Source organism: Rhinatrema bivittatum, chromosome 6, assembly GCF_901001135.1.
Source record: "Rhinatrema bivittatum chromosome 6, aRhiBiv1.1, whole genome shotgun sequence".
In the NCBI taxonomy this organism is placed as follows: Eukaryota; Metazoa; Chordata; class Amphibia; order Gymnophiona; family Rhinatrematidae; genus Rhinatrema; species Rhinatrema bivittatum.
This window is the reverse complement of record NC_042620.1, coordinates 319105001-319124562: the sequence shown is the minus strand read 5'-3', so window position 1 is coordinate 319124562 and position 19562 is coordinate 319105001. Positions and strand designations below refer to the sequence as shown.

Here is a 19562-nt window from a genome sequence, read left to right as displayed (position 1 = left end):
AGGGTGCAGCTTGCCTGTTTGCAACAATGCATGGGAATCCCGTTCTTCCAAGGAAACCCTTGCTATTATAATAAGATTCATGAGGTATTGCCTATTCTCCTTTTGTTCTCCAGTGGTACTGTTCTTGCCCTTCTGGGGTTTGCTCTGCTATTCATTCCTGTGGAGCAGTCACTGGAGTCTCCCCATAATACAGACAAGCCTGAGGGTCCAAGCCCAATGGGCGTTCTTTCCTTTCTTGTTTATCATTGTTGCCCTTGGGAAGTGAATTTTACTCAGCCACAACTGCTTGCTCTCCCCATACTTTGCTGCCCCTATGTCCAAACTGGAGAATATCCCCATGGGCTCCAGGGGTTTCGGAACTCTCCAGACTGGAGTTGGCCCCCTTTGGCTTCTCTACCTGGGCCAGGCTGGACTTCCTTGATGCTTCGCTGTAGTGTCCCCTTTTAGCCGCTCTCAGGGTTGCCCTTGGTCAGCATTAGTCACCCCTGTCTCCACCGATGCTTTGCCAGCCTCTATGACCATGCCAACTTCAGGCCAGTCTCCAAGGTGACCCAGGTCAGCCTTGACCAAGCCGGCCTGCTTTCCTTTTTGTAGCTCCCATCCTTTATTCTCAGGAGGTTACAGTCCCAAACCAGCACCTTACCGGGTTGTTGTGCTCCCTCCGCTTTCAGTCCAAGCCGGGTTTCCCCAACTAACCCAGCCTGCCAGAGACATCTGTGGTCTCTTTCTCAGGGATCTCCACAGCCCCTTTTCTCCAAGCTTTCCATGATACCTGGTTCTTGGCTCCTGGCAGCGTCCCCAACTGCCACCCTGCTCCTCAGTTCCTCACAGGCACCATGCACCACTTCATTTAACTCTTGATTCAATCTCTGCAGACAACACCCATATTTCAGCTACAGACTGTGACCATTCCTCTGTCTGGGTCTCTATGGCTAGCCATTCCTCTCTCTGGCAACTAGGACTGGCTTCATGCTCTCCCTCAGTGTGGCCTTTTAGGCCTAGAGAACTTCCAGGATATCACATTCCCCCACTGTGCACCTTTCCAAAGCCTTCTGGCTCCACCTGACCCTCTTCCCCAGGAAACAAAGCTGTGCATGCATCTCTCCAAGGATAGGAAAACAAAAAAACCTGCTGGCCTCTTCTGCCTTTACTCACTGCTTGACCCCTGACTATACAGGATTGCCTTGGTCCGCTGCCAAACTGGGTGTAGTGGTGTGAGGCCCCAGGAAAAGAAAAAAAAACTCTGAAGATTTTTTTTCTTCATATGCTTTATGCTAGTGTTTCTCTGTGTGATGCTTAGAGCAAACACTTTCTCAGAATATCTCTCTTCCTTTCGTGTGATTTTGCACTTTCTCTGTGCGGTACTTAGAGCAAAACTTTCTCAAAAAAAAATAAATTAATTTCTGTCTTCCTTCCCAGTGCAGACCATTCAACAACTCCTCTCTTTTCTGACACTATAGGAGGCTTGGATTTCTGTCTGTGCCCTCCTTAGTGCAGAAAATCCCCCACCTGACACCATCTGTCACAGAGCACTAGCAGTCTATGGCTGGCTGGAGGACAGCTTACAGTCTGGACTCCAGTTTTCCTCTTGCACAACCTTATTCTTTGCTCCCAAAATGGAGTATAAGACTGCTTACCTCGCAGTAAGGAGCTGCCTTCTCCTTCTCCCAGGGGGCCTGACTTGCTCTCCTCTGAGCCTACACTTTTATCTGTGCTCAGAGGAGACACCCTGCACCCTGAAAGTCCTGTGTCAAGGTAGACTGGGCCCAGACTGTGTGAAAGTTTCTATAAGGCACTCTGTCTCAGCATCTTACACACACACCGAAGAGAGCAAAATAGAGAGGGGAAGAGAATACATATTTCGCAATGCTGTTCCCTTCCCTGCCCCTTCGCATCACCACCAGATGTTCCATATGGGGAAAGAGACCTCCATGAGCTATCGCATGTTAGGGAGACAGCAGGAAGAACTCCTCAGCAGAACACAAAATAGTCTTGGGGTTTTTACAGAGCTGCTTGAGGCTGTCCAAGATTCAAGCCAGTCTTGCCTGAGAAAGACGCCAAGGGTACACGCGCTATGGTCTGTCGGGGTCAGGGGGACCCTGTAGCTCTCCTGTACCAAAGGTACAGATCAGACCAGGGCTGCATGGTAAGGGAGATAATATATACCCCAGGGTGCACTTTTACCAGGCTACGGCAAGAGATAGCTCACATGTCCCTTAGCAGGGGACCAAGGGGTGGGCGCAAAAATTAGGCAGCCACGAACGAAGGCCCAAGGCACCTCTGCTTCAGGTCTCACCGTCCGCATGGGCTGCGATGAGCAGGGTGGGAACGGGCTCCACTGGAGCTTAAAGCCCAAAGGGAGGGCAGAGGGGCTAGGCCAAAAAAATCATGAAAAGCAAACAAAATCAGAGGTCTGCATTCTTGCAGAAATCAAATGTTAGGGTTCAAAAACGTTTTCTGAGACGTTTTCACACCTGATGTGTGCGATGCAAGCTTCAATCCTGGTTACCCAGTAGTAATGTAAAAGCCGGAGGAATGCAAGCTATTACCAACCTGAGGTCTACCTCCTGGGGTTATTTGCATACGTTCTTAATTGTAAAACCCAAACAGCAAGTTAGCAGGCCTCGGAAGATACGGAAACACTTTAGGGACTCACTGGTTCCGTCCTAAAAGAGGGGCAAATGCAAATATCAAGCGCGAAAAAAAAGAGTGCGTCCAAACTGGACAACCCCCTCATCTGGACGCTCGATGCAATAGGGAGATGAGCTGCTGCACTAAAAAGGACGCGCTAGGGATAAATTGTGCGTCCCCAACGTCTCCATGGCCTCAAGCACCCAGGAGATATGGCTGTGCGCGGGTTAGGAAAACGTACGCTCAATTAACGAGCATCTATTTTCCTAACCCGCGTGCAGCCATGGGCTAGGAAAACAGATACTTGTAAATTGAGTGTCTGTTTTCCTAATTTGACCCCAATCAAAAAAATTTTTTTTCTGAGGTTCCTCCTACTTAGTATCATCCTGATACTAATTTCTGCTTTTTTTTTTTTTTTTTGAGCCCTTGATACATCAAGACAACGCCAGCTCCAGGACTGGCATTAATTCTTGCATATAAAAACATGTGCGTTAGGTGCACGGTCATTTTTTGCATAGGGGCAACAGCTAATAGCCTCATCCACATGGTATTTCCATGTGATGAGCGCTATTAGCTACGAGCATGTTTGGACGTGCTAATCCCCTTTTTGCATCGGGTGTTAGCCTAGAGCGTCCAAAACGTGCATCCAATCATGAGCTAACCTGTACGCTAGCCTAAGCACATGATCTTGCATCGGCCCCAGAGAGAATTATATTCCTCTTACTAGAAACAAGTAGCATTGCCATAATTACAGTAAGCTGTCAACTAAAGATAATTCCTTTACCACTCATCCAAGAGAAATCTGAATTATTACTTTTAACAACAGCGCACATACAGAATGCCACCGTCCTGTCCCTTCTTTAATCAATGCACAATCTTTAAGGATTAAGATGAGAAAGTATAAAAAAAAAAAGAGTGAAAAGCATAATAATACATGACTGGATGACCACCAGAGGCTATGGATGAAATAATCTAAAACTCCTTGGACTTACAATGCTTTATTCTTGAAAATCAATCACCAAACTTGCCATCGGACAAAGGACAACGATACTGTCAGTGAGTGACATTAACAATATTTGCTGATGTCAGGAAGCATTTCTGAATGTCGCTCTCTGATCTAATTTCCAGCTTGGCTCTCGCACCCTCTGATATTATAAGCCCAAGGCAAGTAAAGGCCAGTTTTCATCTGATAATCGGGGCAAAACATCAAGTCAGCTCAGCAGACTTCATGCAGAACGACGCACCCCAAGTGCAGGTCCTCGGTAGAAGACACTGAGCCCATCCACAGACTGTGCAGTTGCATCATCCTCAAAGAGCAAACTTCAGGTCCCCAGCAGCAGCAAATCTGAGCCACTGGTGCAGATCCACCTGCATCTCGTAAACCGCAGAGCAATGCAGCATTGAGATTTTAAAATCTAAATTCCAATGTTACCCCCCCCCTGGGGAAATTCCGCTGGAAAACATTGCAAATTCTGCAAACATTATTTGTCAAAATAACACAATATAATCACTGTCTTTGAGCAATAATTAATTTAAAATGCAATACAGAAAAAAAAAGTTTCTCCTTAAAGATGCAGAATTTTAAATATTTTATGCAGAATTTTCCCCAGGAGTACTGTAAACATGCATAAACCCCAAGCCTTCTCCCCAGCTCTCTCCTCCACCTTTCTCACACATATGTGCACTCCCCGCCCCCTTCTTCTCCAGCTCTTTCTCCTCAATCCAGACTCAACCCTAGCCCAGCTCAACAACCACCCCTCAGTTCTCTCTCCTCCCAGCCCTCCCTCCCTCTCCATCATCCCCAGGTTCAACCCTTCCCCCCCCTCAAACTCTCTTTCTTCCTTTCTTCCCAAGGCTTCTCTCCCCCAATCCTCCAAGCTCAACCTCTTCCCCAATCATCCCTCAACCTTCTGCTATTAATGCTAGGGGGCGTTACTCCTTCAAGTCTACCAGCTCTGATGTCACCACTGTCCTGGGCCAGCAATGAGGAGATGCTCCGAGACAGCTTTAGGGGGAAAAAAACAAACTCTGAAGGTCGACTTCTAGATCTGCTGCTCCCACAAGAGAGAGGGAATTAGTTGCCAGCACCTGTGGTGGTGATTGTGAGGTAGGGAAGGCCAGAGAAGGGTTAGAACAGTGGGGGGCAGTATCCAGATTTAGTGGCGGCGGCAGAGCAGAAAAGATGCCGCCAGGGCGATCCTCTCGCTGCTGTCAGAGGAGAGAGTGATGCCGAACAGTCAGGACCAGCCAGAGAACAGACTCCAGGCTGGCCAAAAAATCTTTATAAGCTTCTTTATTGGTGAACAATTATAAACAGAACAACTTAGCTGGTTTGTGCAGTTCAACAAAACAATTGCAACTTACAGTTCGTTATCTCAAGGCTTCCATCTCCCTCTGGGGCCTCCCTCATCCCTGCTCACAGTGATCAACCCTATCCCAGAATCCCTTGCTGGTTTGGGAGCGATGGAGGACTGGTACAGATGGCTGTAGCTGGTTCTCTACGGTGTTTTGGGGGAGTTTCTTACATGCTGCCTCACAAACCTTTCCCCTCAGCTCAGCCTTGTCGAGCCGAACGTCCAGCCGTTCCCAGGCTACTTCCCAGCTCTTCCTCACCAGTGCCCCATCCCTGGGAGGGGGTGGGGAGGGCTGCCCAGATCACCTGTGAGCTGGATCCACAGGGCTGAAAACCAGAGCCAACTGCGTGCCAGAATAACTGACAGGTCAATCCGGTAACGAGCGGTAGGAAGAACTGCGTTAGTGCCCGGCGCACCCGCGGTTGCCGCACGCACAGTGCAGCTCACCTACCGCTCGATCCTGTATGTAAATAGCTTGCAAATGCAAGCTGCGTCTAAGAAGCGTCCGTGAAGCGTTAGGCCCGCGCAACCCGTTTTACTGTATACAGCGCCTATACAGCGCCTATATAGTAACCTGGGTGCGCGGGCCTAACGCTTCACGGACACGCTGGTATCTGTCATTTCAAATGACAGGTACCAGGAAGTGGACAGTTCTCCGACGCTCGGGCTTGTCAGCCCTCTCTCCCCTCCTCCCGAAGCAACAAAAGCGAAAAAAAAAAGTTGCAAGAGAGAGGGGAGAGAGGAAGGGCAATCCTACGCTCGGGATGGCCAGTCCCTCTCCCCTCCTCCCGAGGCAAGGCGCGAAAAGCAGCCTTGCTCCGGGAGGAGGGGAGAGAGGACTGGCAGTGTAAAGCGACCAAGCGACTTACTTTTTTTTGCAGCCCTCCGGAGGAGACGGACATCGGCGAGGACGACCGCGGCTCCCCTGCCTCCAGCTGCCCGCGAAGATGGACGTCACGTCTTGAGCGGCCATCAGCAGAAAAGGATCGCTGCTCCCGGCGAAGATGGACGCCTGCACGGGGGAAAGCGGCCCCTGTGCGTGCAATTGGCAGCTCAAGACGTGACGTCACGACGTTTGGCGTCACGGCATGTGACATCACGTCTTGAGCGGCCAATTGCACGCACAGGGGCCACTTTCCCCCGTGCAGGCGTCCATCTTTGCCGGGAGGCAGGGGAGGGGAGCCGCGATCCGTTTCTGCTGATGGCCGCTCAAGACGTGACGTCCATCTTCCTGAGCAGCTGGAGGCAGGAGAGGGGAGCCGCGGTCGTCTTCGCCGATGTCCGGATGGGGGGCTGCAAAAAGTAAGTCGCTTTATACTGCCAGTCCCCTCCCCCCTCCTCCCGGAGCAAGGCTGCTTTTCGCGCCTGCCTCGGGAGGAGGGGAGGGAGGACTGGCAATCCCGAGCGTAGGATTGCCAGTCCTCTCCCCTCTCTCTCTTGCAATTTTTTTTTTTTGCTTCGGGAGGAGGGGAGAGGACTGGGGCTGCCCCGGAGACCGGCACCCATGGACGCGGCCAGGGCAGGAGAGCGGGGGCTGGGGGAAAGTTTGCCGCCTACCCTTACCCCTGCCTCTAACGCAGGGGTAGAGGTAGGCGGTAAGTTAGCAGGTTAAACGCGCGGCAAAACAGCAGGGTAAAAAAGGGATAGTCGGGGCATGTTACTGGATGGTAGGGAATAGCTAATTCGCTCGTTTACATGCAATATACATGCTGCGTGCGGAAGGGGTTGCCCGGGGATTTTAGGACGCGGTAGGAGTAGGTTAAAGGGGATTGGGGATCGCAGGAAGTGCTAATGCGGCCGGAAAGTGAGTAGAACGCGGGTTAGGAGCGGGGTAAACGCAGCCGCACTTTACTGGATAGACCTGTGAGTAAGGGAGCTCAGGAAGGACTCCCACTTCCATAATGGCCTGACCTGCCAGGGTCATCTGCAGGACCTGACTGGTTGGGTATTTCTGTTTGTCCCCATGTACGCAAGCAAGGATCTCTTTTCTGTTGTGATTGATGCACTCTTTTTGGAGGAGGTCCTCACGAACGAGAGTCTTGGGTGGGCACTTCGTCCAGTTCCAGCTGAATCATGAACTCCTTACAATGCCGATGAGGAGCCCCTACTAAGCTACACTTTTGCAGTTTGTCCAAGTCTTGTTCCCATTTTTCATTCTCATTCTGGGCTTCTGCTATTGCCGCTAGGGATGTGCATTCGTTTTTCACGAATTAGACAATGTCAACGATATTGTTTAATTCGTCATGGTTCGGAAGCGCCGAAATATGAAGTGATTTTTGCCGAAATTTTGGCAAAATTCGTATTTCGTGTTAGTGCGCACTAACAGAGTTACTGTGCACTTCATATCTGTTAGTGTGCACTGTTTTTCTAGCTAACGAACTCCTCTGAATTGATACTTTTTAATTTTTAAGTTGCATTTTTTAGTGCGCACTAACATTAGTTACAGCGCACTAACACATACTTAGGGCCAGATTTTAAAAACTATGCCCGATTTTATAACATGCGCACGCAGCCGCACGCATGTTATAAAATCCAGGATTGGCGCGTGCAAGGGGGTGCACAATTGTGCAACTTGCGCTTGCCGAGCCGCACAGCCTTCCTCTGTTCCCTCCGAGGCCGCTCAGAAATCTGCCCCCCCCACCTTCCCCTCCCTTCCCCTACCTAACCCGCCCCCCAGCTCTACCTAAAACCCCCCCTTACCTTTAATTTTTAAGTTGCGCCTGCCTCCGGGCAGTGTAGGTTGTGAGCGCCGGTGACGGCCGGCCCGCGATCCCGGGCACAGAGGCAAATGGCCGCTGTGCCTGGAGGCTCCGGCCCTGCCTCTGCCCCGCCCCGCCCATTTTTTCAAGCCCCGGGACATACGCACGTCCCGGGGCTTGCGCGCGTCGCCGAGCCTATGCAAAATAGGCTCGGTGTACGTATATTTCGCGCGTAACCCTTTTGAAATCCGCCGCATAGTGCGCCGGAAGTTCTATTAGGGCATACTAAGTAACCTGTTATTGCGCACTAACGAGCCTTAATGCGCAATATCTCGTTCGGTGTACTACACACTAATGCTGAGATAGTGCGCACTAACTGGTTGTTAGTGCACAGTAAGGCCCATTAGTACACACTAATGCACTTAGTCGAAAATTGCCGGAAAAAAAATAAAATTCCGCGGAGCACCCGATCCAAAGCCCAACCCGATATCTTTAAACAAAGCACATCTCTAATTGCTGCCTGCTTTTTCATGCGCTGTTCCTCCAGCTTGCGTTCACATTCCATGACGTCTAACCACGCACACTCTTCAACGTTCTGGTCCACCGCCTTACAAAAAGATCATGCCCACTGGGTGGGTTCGCCTTTGCCTTTAGTCGTTCCCTTCGAGGGCTCTTTTGTTTTGGCCTTTCCAAATGGGCAGCGGTCCTCCTGATGAATATTCCCTGCACAGAGGTCACAGAAGGAAAAATTGTCTACAGTTTCATTCCTGAGGTGGGATGAATTCCCCGAGGTACCGTTCTTCTTTCGGGGTGAGGATTTGTCCTGCTTTGGTGTTTTTCCTTTATCCCCAGAGACTTTACATTCTTGTGTTGGCTGGGTCACTAAGCCGACGTACATAACTTTGGGCCTCTCAAATTGGCCCTTGCCAAATGACCACTCTGACCACAGTTAAATCACGTGGAAGAGACTGAGGCCCAACTTCTAGGTACAGAAGACGAGTTATCCGCCTCTGAGGAACGCTGCTAGGGACCTCCACTCTCTGTGCTTCGCCAGGGAGTTTGGGTGGGCTGTCGTTCCAGCCTCCTAGTTATCACATCAGGCATCAATTGCTCTAGGTGGAAGCCGCCCGCCACTTCTAGAGCTCTTTCTTTCCAACGTAAGCCCTGTGTGTCAGCAGACCCAACTCCACATGGGTCAGTCAAGCCCATCTAAGAATTGTTCCAGAAACACATATCGGGCTACTCTGAGGCCAGTCTTTGCCTCCGGCCAGAAACCTTCAGGTAATGAAATAGGTTTCGGGGGCTCTCCCCGGGCTGCAGGAACCCCAGCTCTCTCCAGAATAGCAGCCTTGACTTCCTCATTGGTAGCCCTCCCATCCGGGCTGGTTGCTTGGAAAGCCTAAATTTTACTCCTGCCCGTGAGCAAGTTCCCCAAGTACATAGTCCGGCTGGCTTTGAGCCAAGCCAACAAGCGGGGGGGTCCTCTCAAAGTTTTTTCAGGGAGACCTCCGGGTCCTTGCCTGCCTTCATTTTAAACAAGATGTGATGTAACGGATTCACCTGGGGCATCCTGGTCACAGCGGTCTGCACGGCCTGTGCTACTCGAGTTTTGCTGAATAAGTTGTGCTCGCAGCACCTGCCTCTGGGTTTGCAGAGTGTTCTACAATTGCCTGTGCCCTGTAGCTTGCCTCCATTCCACCCTAGCCCAGAATCCCCTGCTGGGTTGGGAGATAAGGCTATAGCCGGTCCTTTTCAGGTGTTCTGAGGGAGTTTCTTATATGTTCCCTCACAGAGAGGCTTGTCTGCACCACAGAGGAGGGAAACAAACAGCCTCCTCCCTCTTCCAGCCAGCGCACACCCAAATCGCTCACCTCCTTCCTATCCTGGCCTGGGCTAATCCTGCACACGAAATATAAAATTCCGCGCAGAATTCCCCCTGGCGCAATAACGCGGCTCTTTGGAGACTCGGTCCCTGCTGAAACGTGGAGCAGGAAGCAGGCCGGAGGAGCGGTGCTGCTAAGATACGTTTTGGAGAGCTTAGGATGGCACTTAGGAGGGGAGAATGAGAGCAGTCTTGCTTTTCTTGGAACTCTCCTTGTACTGAGCATTAAGTATATTTTGTCTATAAAGTGTCTTTGACTGTGATATACATTTATTTTCCTCCCCTTTTCCCTAAGGACAATTACGGGATTAGGTATCCAGGTATGAGCGAAGTTGTTCGGGCAAATGAAACACAAATCTTGTAGTCTGATACAATACAATACAGCGGCAGGGAAATTGCAAGATAAATTTAGCTCCTCGCTGAATAACTTTTTCCCGTAGCATTAAAAATTCTTTCCTTCTTAGCTGTGTATTATGTGAAATGTCGGGAAATATTAACTGTTCAAATGTCGTTCATGGTTTACATTATTTACTTCCACTGTTTAAATTGTTCTCTGTAAAGCCTGTTGCAGTTTTAGTTATTTGTGAACCGAGATGATGTTCCCAACGTATCCCGGTATATAAAAACACCTAAATAAATAAATAAATAAATAACAGGAAAAATTATTCTTCTGATATTTAAAGTATAATCTGAAAATGGCATCCCTTTCTGCTATGTCAACAAATTGGACTATCAGCGTTGCTCTTAACTTTATCTCCATTTCAGAAGATTTTTCTAACAATTCAGACAAATTAGTATCTTCGTTTGAATCTCCCAACTGTTGATCTTGCAAATCACCCTGACCCGCACTCTGTGTAGTATAGTAAATTCTAGATAACATAGGTATTTCTTTCTCTGAATATTTTAACACATTCTTAAGGTAACTCTTAAACAGTTCCTTTGGAGAAAGTAAGTGGGTTCTAGGGAAATTTAAAATCCTCAGATTTGTCCTTTTAATTTGATTTTCCAAATACTCAATCTTATCTGTTTGTATCTTTTCTGATTTGATTAAATTTACTTGTATTTTCTCGACATTAACAGTTCTTACATTCAGATCTTTAACTTCATTATCTATCTTCTCTAGGTTAGTCTGTAATAACAAATGGTTACTCATTCCCTCCTGAACCATCTTAGCTAAATCATTTATTGATTTTTGCATGGAAGATAACATACTGCCTATTTCCTCCAGTGTGAATTTTTTAGGAGTTATTACTTGAATATCATCCAACATCCTCCCCTGGATTCCCAATATCCCTTTGTCCTTAGTTGCCAACTCAGGATTAAGTGATTTCATAGTCAATTTTTCTTCAGAAAAAGTTTCACTTCCCCTTTTTCCTGTAGGTGGCTCTGGTGTCAGAGGAGCACCAGGGCTCAAAGATGTTTCATAAGTCAGGGAGGTTTGGCCCTGCTCTTGGCCAATCACTCCAGCGACTTCCTCTCCTGGTGTTACTAACACAGTTTTCCCAAAGAGATCATGTATTCGTGGCTGGTTGTCACTTGCCACTGGCGTAGATGTTGATATTTTCCCTTTCCTCTTGGTATGAGGCATACCAAGAGAATTACCGCCAACAATAACAAGAAAGAGAAAATGTACCTGATAAGGATATGGATCCCTTTGAAGACACTGTCTCAACAGCTCCCGGTCTCCAGTGGTAGTTGACTAAGATAAAATAATTTCGCCTGGATCCCGGCGAATCCGGGCAAAGCCGCGCGCCCCTTAGGCACGCGACTTTGGCGACGCGCCGACGGCAGACGCGCCGTACAGACGCCGCTGTTATTGGCGTCAGGAAGGGCTCCACCCTCCGGAGTTGAGGACCAACAGGTGAGCAGAAAAAGAATTTGCAGGGTAACGTCTGCTACCTCCAACAGGAAACAGTTTCAGCACACAAACTGTACCGCTCTGATGCCGCTGTTATTGGCGTCAGGAAGGGCTCCACCCTCCGGAGTCGAGGACCAACAGGTGAGCAGAAAAAGAATTTTCTGTTAATAACTGCTCTTGTTATATCTAGCAAGCCGGTCTTCTTTTTGCTTAAAAAGTTTTTCTAGTTTTTCACAGTGTGTATGTATATATGATATTGAATCATGATTTGAAAATTTTCCTATACAGCTGTGTAATATCTTAATGAAAAGAAATACTTAATAAAAATGAAATTAAAAAAAATAAATAAATAAATAAAGTATATTTTGTCAAACATCTTGTGTAAGCTACAATAAAAAAGCTAAGCAACAACCAATGCCACGGAGCCTTGATTCCCTAAATGCAAATTAACCCAGCATTCAAACCCTCAAGCAGTTACTAAGAAAGAAAAAGCAGGAGTGTAGAGATCAGTCAGACTCCCTCACCTGAAAGCAATCTGCAAAGCAACAAGCACAGAGGAAGAGGAGGCGGGAGGTTCAGGACCGGATCAGCATGTCAGGAGGGCATGGAGTTAGACCAGGAGCATTGCCCCCAGATCATTAATCAGCTACCTAATTAGTATTATTACTGCACAGAGTAGACAGAGAGGTCCATGCACTATGCTGAATGGTAAAAAGCCTTTTAAAAATGGAAAAGGTATTTGCTGAAGGGTCCTCAGCACCTGCACAGTTCCCTGCCAGTCCAGCCCTGGAGCTCGCCGCGCACAGCCAGTGGCCGCCTCTCCCTCTCCCCCCCGCCTTGGCGTTACCTACCACGTTGATGTCGGCATGAATCAGCCTCAGCTCCTCCACGTGTGCCATCTTCTCCTGCAGCAAGAGGTCCATTTCTTGCTTGTACTCCTTCAGGTGGCGCTCTTCCGACTCCAGCGACTCAAACTCCGCTTTCAGGCGAGCTTTGATCTTCTCCATCTGCAGCGTCTTGTTCCTAGAAACCATAATGACAATTGTATGAAACCCGAAATACGATGCGTTCAACGGCGGAAACAAGAGCCAAGGGATTTCTTGACCACAGACTGTAGATCAAGAGACTTTTAAACCTTAACCTGCTTAAAGTTGAAAGCTTTTCACTGGATTAATCCAAAAGCAACTGTGACTGGCTTTTGAGAGTTGCGCTCCCTACATCAAGACAGAGCACCAGCCTAACGGAGGAAAACTCTGGAAAGGTCATCCCAAATGTACTGCGCTAGCACTACAGAAAGGGCACGCTTGCAACCTGAGCATTTATAGCGCACAAGAGGGAAGCACAGACATTTCTGGGTGGAAAAGGAAGTTGTAAAGCAAGGGGGCCATGGTGCACGACCGTTGGGAAGTGGACTCAGGAAGTATTTCTTTGGAGAAAGGATTCTGAATGCAGGGAAGGGCCTCCCAGTGGAGATGGCTGGATTTTTTTTTTTTTAAATGGCATTAAAATTCAAGAAGGCCCGGGACATGCACAGAGGATTATCAGCCAAATCGGAGCGAGCGCGCTCAGCCATAAATCAAGCAGGCCCTGAAGATCATTTTAACTGCCACGGATTTTTTAATTTGTTTTTGCATTAAACATGCTAAATTCACTAGAAAGCAGATTTAAAGGGAACCCCGCCCCCCACAAATCCAGAATACATACAAAGGCAAACCAACCTTTTTTCCTCAGGGAGCGGAGAGCTGACATATTTTATTAGGAGACATTTGTCACCTTGGCAAGTGTTCGGTTGCTGGGAGGGAAGTGCTGAAACCGTGCTGCCTCCTGTGGAGGTGACCCTGCAGGGCCTATGAGAATTGTGGAGTTGTAGTATTTTCTTATGGTCCTGAAGAAATCGCGTCGCAGTGACTTCTGCACCTCTTGGGAGGTTGCTGCTTCAGAACAAGAGGGGAAGCTATCCTCAAGTGTACACACAGCGCCCCAGACAGTGGTGTCTTTCTGCATAGACTATCCTCTGCTTTACATTTCATTCTGCAGTTACATGCATTGCACCTTTGGCAAGCATCATATTTTACTATTTGGTTCTCCCAGCGAAGAACGGTACAGCTCAGACCTGGGAGTCCCTGCAAGCCCCTCTCGTCCTCCCTACATTGCTGCCTGTCCTGGTCCCTGTAATATGCAGCGCTGTAGGAGTAAGCGCACACTTCCACACAATCATCAACAATCAGTTCTTAAACTACAGGGGGAAGACGGGCCATTGCTATTCTGAATCAGAAAATATCCAAACCATTCTCAAAGATGTATAAGAACATAAGAAAATGCCATACTGGGTCAGACCAAGGGTCCATCAAGCCCAGCATCCTGTTTCCAACAGAGGCCAAACTAGACCAGAAGAACCTGGCAAGCACCCAAAAACTACGGGGCGGTACGGGGGCGTGGCCGCGCCCTCCGTACCCGCCCCCAGGTCGCGGCCCGGCGCGCAGGAGGCCCGCTCACGCGCGGGGATTTACTTCTCCCTCCGGGAGGCGTAAATCCCCGGAGAAAGGTAAGGGGGGGGTGTAGACAGGGCTGGGCGGGTGGGTTAGGTAGAGGAAGGGAGGGGAAGGTGAGGGGAGGGCGTTAGAGGATTCCCTCCAAGGCCGTTCCGATTTCGGAGCGGCCTTGGAGGGAATGGGGGTAGGCTGCGCGGCTCGGCTCGCACCGGCTATACAAAATCGATAGCCTTGCGCGCGCCGATCCAGGTTTTTAGCAGATACGCGCGGCTCCGCGCGTATCTACTAAAATCCAGCGTACTTTTGTTTGCGCCTGGAGCGCAAACAAAAGTAGGCCTATTCGCGGAGTCTGAAAATCCGCCCCATTGTGTTTCAAATTAACTATTTTATGCATCACAAAATAGAACAATCAAATAAACCATAGCAATAAGGGGCATAATAAAATGGCCTATTCAAAAGTTTGCATACCCTTGAGTGTTTGAGCTGATACAAGGTTGATACAAATAGCTTGAGATGGCAATGAAGGATAGGTAGCCACAATTGTGCCTTGTCTGATTATAATTTGTGTCTGTGTATAAATAGTTAATGAGTTTCTTAGCTCTTTCGAGAAACCCTTGCGCATTTCATCCAGGGCTACACTGACTTTGGTGGTTACTGAAGCATGGGGAAAGCAAAACTGTCAAAGGATAAGCAAGCAAAAGTAGTTCAACTTTATAAATCTGGAAATGGATATCAAAAGATATCAAAAGATTTGAAAATGCCAATCCATATTGTTTAAACTCTGATCAAGAAGTGGAAAATGATTGTTTCTGTTAATACCAAAAAAGATTTCAGGCAACTGCCAGTAAAATTTGTTGGGATGTAAAGAAAAACCCACAAGCAACTGCTACTGAAATACAGGTTTCTCTGAAACAAAGTGGTATGAGTGTTTCAACATGCATGATGAGGAACAAAAATGGGCTGCATGGTAGAATTGCCAGAAAAAAAGCCATTGCTGCACCAATGCCACAAAACAGCTTGCTTACAATACACCAAACAACACCTAGAGAAGCCTCAAAACTTCTGGAACACAGTCATTTGGAGTGATGAGACCAAAATTGAACTTTATGATCACAACCATAAGCACTATGAAGAGAAGCACACCATCCCTACTGTGAAGCATGGAGGAGGATCTCTGATGTTTTGGGGCGGGAGGGGTGAGCTACAGAGACACAGGGAATTTAGTCAAAATTGGTGGCAGGATGAATGCAGCATCTTATCAGAAAATATTGGAGGACAATTTGCATTCATCAGCCAGGAACTTTTGAGTTCTGGAGTGGCCATCACAGTCTCCTGACCTCAACATAATTGAGCCACTCTGAGGAGAACTCAAACATGTAGCTCATGCTAGACCATCAAAGAATTTACAGGATCTGGAGGCTTTTTGCCAAGAGGAATGGGCAGCTTTACCACATGAGACACAAAGGGCCTCATTCACAACTATCACAAAAGAATTCAAGCCGTCATTGATGCAAAAGGGGACAACACATGATATTAAGAACCAAGGACATGCAAACTTTTCAACAGGACCATTTTATTATTTCCTTTATTGCTATGGTTTGTTTAATGATTGTGCTATTCTGTGATGCATAACAGTTTTAATTTGAAACGCATTAAAAATCACAGATGTTTTGGCTGATCACTCTTGCTTTCTTAAAATGCTGCACATCTTACAAACTCTGCCAGTGGTATGTAAACTTATGAGCACAACTGTATATATGAATGCATTCACTAGGCCAGTGAATTCTTGGTTAAGAGGTGCGTTTTGCTTTTGGCAGCAGTACCAGGTGATCAGCAATTCAGTGGTCAGTGGATACCACAAAAGTTAATACAGCCTGTTCTGTATTCAATGATAACCAGGCGCCAGAGCCCAACCCTTCGCTGATGCTTGTGTTGGGTAAGTTACTCTGAAGCTTGCAGCCTGCAGTACTCACTACTGGGTTGGGAGCGGCAATACAGAAGACCCATGTGAAGGCTCAGTGGCAAGACACAAGACTGGCAGGTGTCAATCCTTTGTTAAAAATTACGTTCAGAGAACAGCAGCGCAGCAGTTGGGTAAAGGATGAAACTTTATTAGGCTAAGGAATGCTTTGAGATGTAAACTCAGATTATCTTGTATCGGGCAAGGACTGTTACCTTAACAAAAAGGTATCACTGGTAAAGAAGGGGCCTATGTATACATTATCCTCTTGAGATAATGCCTATCATCATCCAATAAAAGCTCTCCCGGCTGGAAGGCATGACTTAGGGGGTAGAGTAATGGACTGGCAGCTAGGGTGCAAATCCCACATCTCCTATTGACACTCCTTGTGGCCTTGAGCAAGTCACTTTGCCTTCTGTTGCAGCAGGCACTCAGACTAAGTTCTTTGGGGCAGGGACTTTTCACAGCTGAATACTTATTACCACAGTACAGCACTGGATGCAGCCAGTAGTGTTATAAAAATAGTGAGTATTAAATAAATGATAAGCATTATTGCAGCTTGTCATATCTGGTTTTCTGCAGGAGCAGTAAGGATCTAAACCTCTGTACTATGTCATCTTAAAAGTTAATTGGTTACACTTTTAACAGACTGGCAAGATTACATGGCTCGCTGAGTCTCCTCTGGAAAAGCAGCCAGCACTATGCTCCTGAAACACATACGCCAGGTTTCATGGCTTGCTTTTAACCTGACGGAAGGGGTGCGGGTGCCAGAAGCTAGATAAGAAACTTATTAAGGGGTGCGGGTGCCAGAAGCTAGATAAGAAACTTATTAAGTGGGCTGGCCCAGTGGTTCCTATGAAGGTCGCCAGTTTGATCCCCGAGCTGGTTCTTGGGCTCCCTGAGGCTGGAGATGCTGTGAAGGACAGAGTGTGGCCATCGCTCAAGGATGTCACCTAATGGCCAGCTTTAGACCCAAGACAGTCACTGCCATAACCAGACGTGGGGGAGGGGCGATAAGAAGGAAGGGGAAAAAAATCCCCACGTGGGTGTAAAAGAAGGCTCAGCCAGAGGAAACTATCAGATCCAAAGAAAAATATGCAGTTAGGCCACTAACAACTGATGTCCCCTTACGCTAAGCTGGTGGCATGCAGGTACCTGCCGGGCTGAGGAGCGGCACCACCTCAGACACAGCCTGGGAGTGGGTACAGCACCGCTAGCTCTGTCTGTGCGAGGCAATGCGCTCACCCCGCGTCCCTGGCCTTGGCAGCGCAAATCTGCGGTCGGTGAATTCAGAACCGGCTCCCGCTGCAAATCCGATCTCACTGTCCCTTAAAGCCGCTCCGCACGTAAAGCGATGCCTTACACGTGCCTCGAGCATTTTCCTGTTAAACAAGGATCACGAAGGCAACGGAAGCATTAAATCACTTTTGTTTCTTTTCTTCTATAGGAAGACTGCAGACAAAAATTCAGCCACCTTCATTCATTCATGACATTAACTGCAATTATTTTACCAAACATATTCAATAAATACACACTTTCATTATGTTTTGGAAGGGGAGAATACCAAGAGGTACCGTTTAACAGAAAGAAGGGAGGGCAGCGCTGCACCGATTTCGGGGAGGGTTAAATGCTATTGTGTGCATGCAGAGTCCAGCCGGGGGGATATCTCCAATAGCAACAGCGGAGGTAACAAGTGAATAAAGGCCCGCTTTAATTAACATCACAGTGCTACACTGAGGCGCAACCTCCTACTAGGAAAGCCACAAGTGTCCAGAAAAAAAAACAACAGAAAAGAAAAGAAAACTAGAATGAACCTTTTGATATATTTCCCCCCCCCCCCCTCCCCCACGTTGCGATGCCTAGCGCACTACTGGCACGGAGATTCCTTAGCACATCGATCGTCCCATTTGCCAGCTATCGCCGGCTTTCCGGGGCTTGGGGTGCGCGCTGCTTCTCCATCCGTGAATCATTGCAGAGGCATCGAGGGAATAAAGAACTAATTCTGCCTGAGAAAAGGGGGCTGCTCTCCGTCGCAGCTTTCCTGTACAAAAATACAATCCCTTGAAATTAATTTACCCGTGGGCATAACCAGTATCTAGGGACAGCACTTTCCTACTTTTTAGTGTCAAGATTTCCTACTATCGGGATTTTTTCTGTAGGATAAAGAGAAATAGTTGAATTTAAGATGATAACCCTCTCGCAGAGGAGAGAGGGAGGGGATCAGAAGCCGTAAATAAGTTATGCAGAATTACCTGATCTCTTTTATGCTTTCCAATTTGCACATAATCTCCTGCTCATCAGCCATGCTTTTCACTCCTAAATCAAACGTCCCGTGAAAGGTTGGAAACGCCAGCAAAACAATACAATGGATACAATATAGCAAGCAATCGGCTGCTCTGCTGAGGGGGGGAGAAGACGGCGGGTTGCCGGGAGCTGTAGTCCGGAGACCCCGAGCTGTCAATGGAGCCGCATGGTCAGTAAAACTCCACTTCCCAGAAGCCCCCGAGGGGCTGGCCGCCTCCCCTTCCTGCGTGCCTGCCGCCCGCTGCTTTTGTTACGCCTCGAATCAATTGGCCGCGGCTCATTGTCTGTAAGACGGGGAAGGGACCGTGTCGTGTTTTATTTGTTAAATTACTGCTAGCACTGCAGCAGGAAAAGCCCAGGCTGGCGGCAGTGGCAGATCATAGCCCGGACTTGCTGAGAGGTTCCCGGTCGCCGTGCATCGATGATGATTCAGTTCACGAGGCCGGGTTTTTCATGTTGTTCCTTTGGGGTGGCACCTCACTTGGAAGCAGCCTCGCTCGGGCTTGGACGCCATGACCCTTCTTTCCCAACTACCCGGTCCCCTCCCCCCTCCATTTTACATTCCTCCCCAGTCATTGCAGTGGCCGTCGCGGCCAGGCCAGGGGCAACCTTCCAGAAATCTTGGACCCTAAATCCAGTCACTAGGTGTCGCCATTGCGCAGTGCTCTGGAGTCCCTTCTCCCCCCTGACCCTCCCCCATTGCTTAGATTGTAAACCCTGGCTCCGATGTATTTTTGTACAGCAGGAAGGGCAACATGTTAAGCCTCTAGTTATTTTTGCCGTTTCTCTTATTTCTGCTTGACTGTTAAAATGTCAGCTGCTTCCATGCTTGTGAAAGTATAGGCAGTGGTGCACTGTAATGTGCAGGTAGCCCTAGTGCATCCTATGGAAGGTATCCAAAGCTGCAGAGAGACCCTGCATCAAGTCATAACTGCATGACAGTGGCTTCCTCTGAGGAACTGATACAAATGTAGAAAAATGATTTTATTACCAGTGGAATGCCCGCCTTAAATGACAAATCAGTGGGGTAGTCATCGACTTCCACTGGGATAATGGAAAATGGATAAACTTTTTTTCAGTGGTACCTCACAGACTCAATGCAAAGTGCAGGGGAAGGGGCATGATGGGTCGAAGGTGGAGGAAGCACTCTAAAATAAATGCATTGCGGAGATTGGGTTACCGCAGTGCATTAACAATATGTAGGCTTATTGGTTAAGGGTAGTAACTACTGCAATAGCAAGTTACCCTCATGCACTCTTTTCTTCATTTCCAGCCTCTAGTTTTAGGGATCCACAGTGTTTATCCCATGCCCCTTTGAATTCTTTCACTGTGTTTGTCTTCACTACCTCCTCCAGAAAGCATTCCAGGCATCCACCATCCTC

At 48.1% G+C, this 19562-nt stretch overlaps 1 protein-coding gene across 2 annotated transcripts in view; it reads right to left on the bottom strand.

The window, feature by feature from the left end:
• ZC4H2 (zinc finger C4H2-type containing) overlaps window positions 1-18413 on the bottom strand; it is a 33456-nt gene extending 15043 nt beyond the window's left edge. The window contains exons 1-2 of one of the 2 annotated variants that reach the window (XM_029607563.1): window positions 18129-18413; window positions 12276-12447 (exon numbers count right to left, since the gene is read on the bottom strand). In XM_029607563.1, the coding sequence (XP_029463423.1) occupies window positions 12276-12447; window positions 18129-18181 (225 nt within the window). In that variant the 5' untranslated portion in view covers window positions 18182-18413. The remainder of the gene's footprint in view (window positions 1-12275; window positions 12448-18128) is intronic. The other variant, XM_029607562.1, reaches the window with a different exon arrangement.
• Between the last annotated feature and the right edge of the window lie 1149 nt (window positions 18414-19562).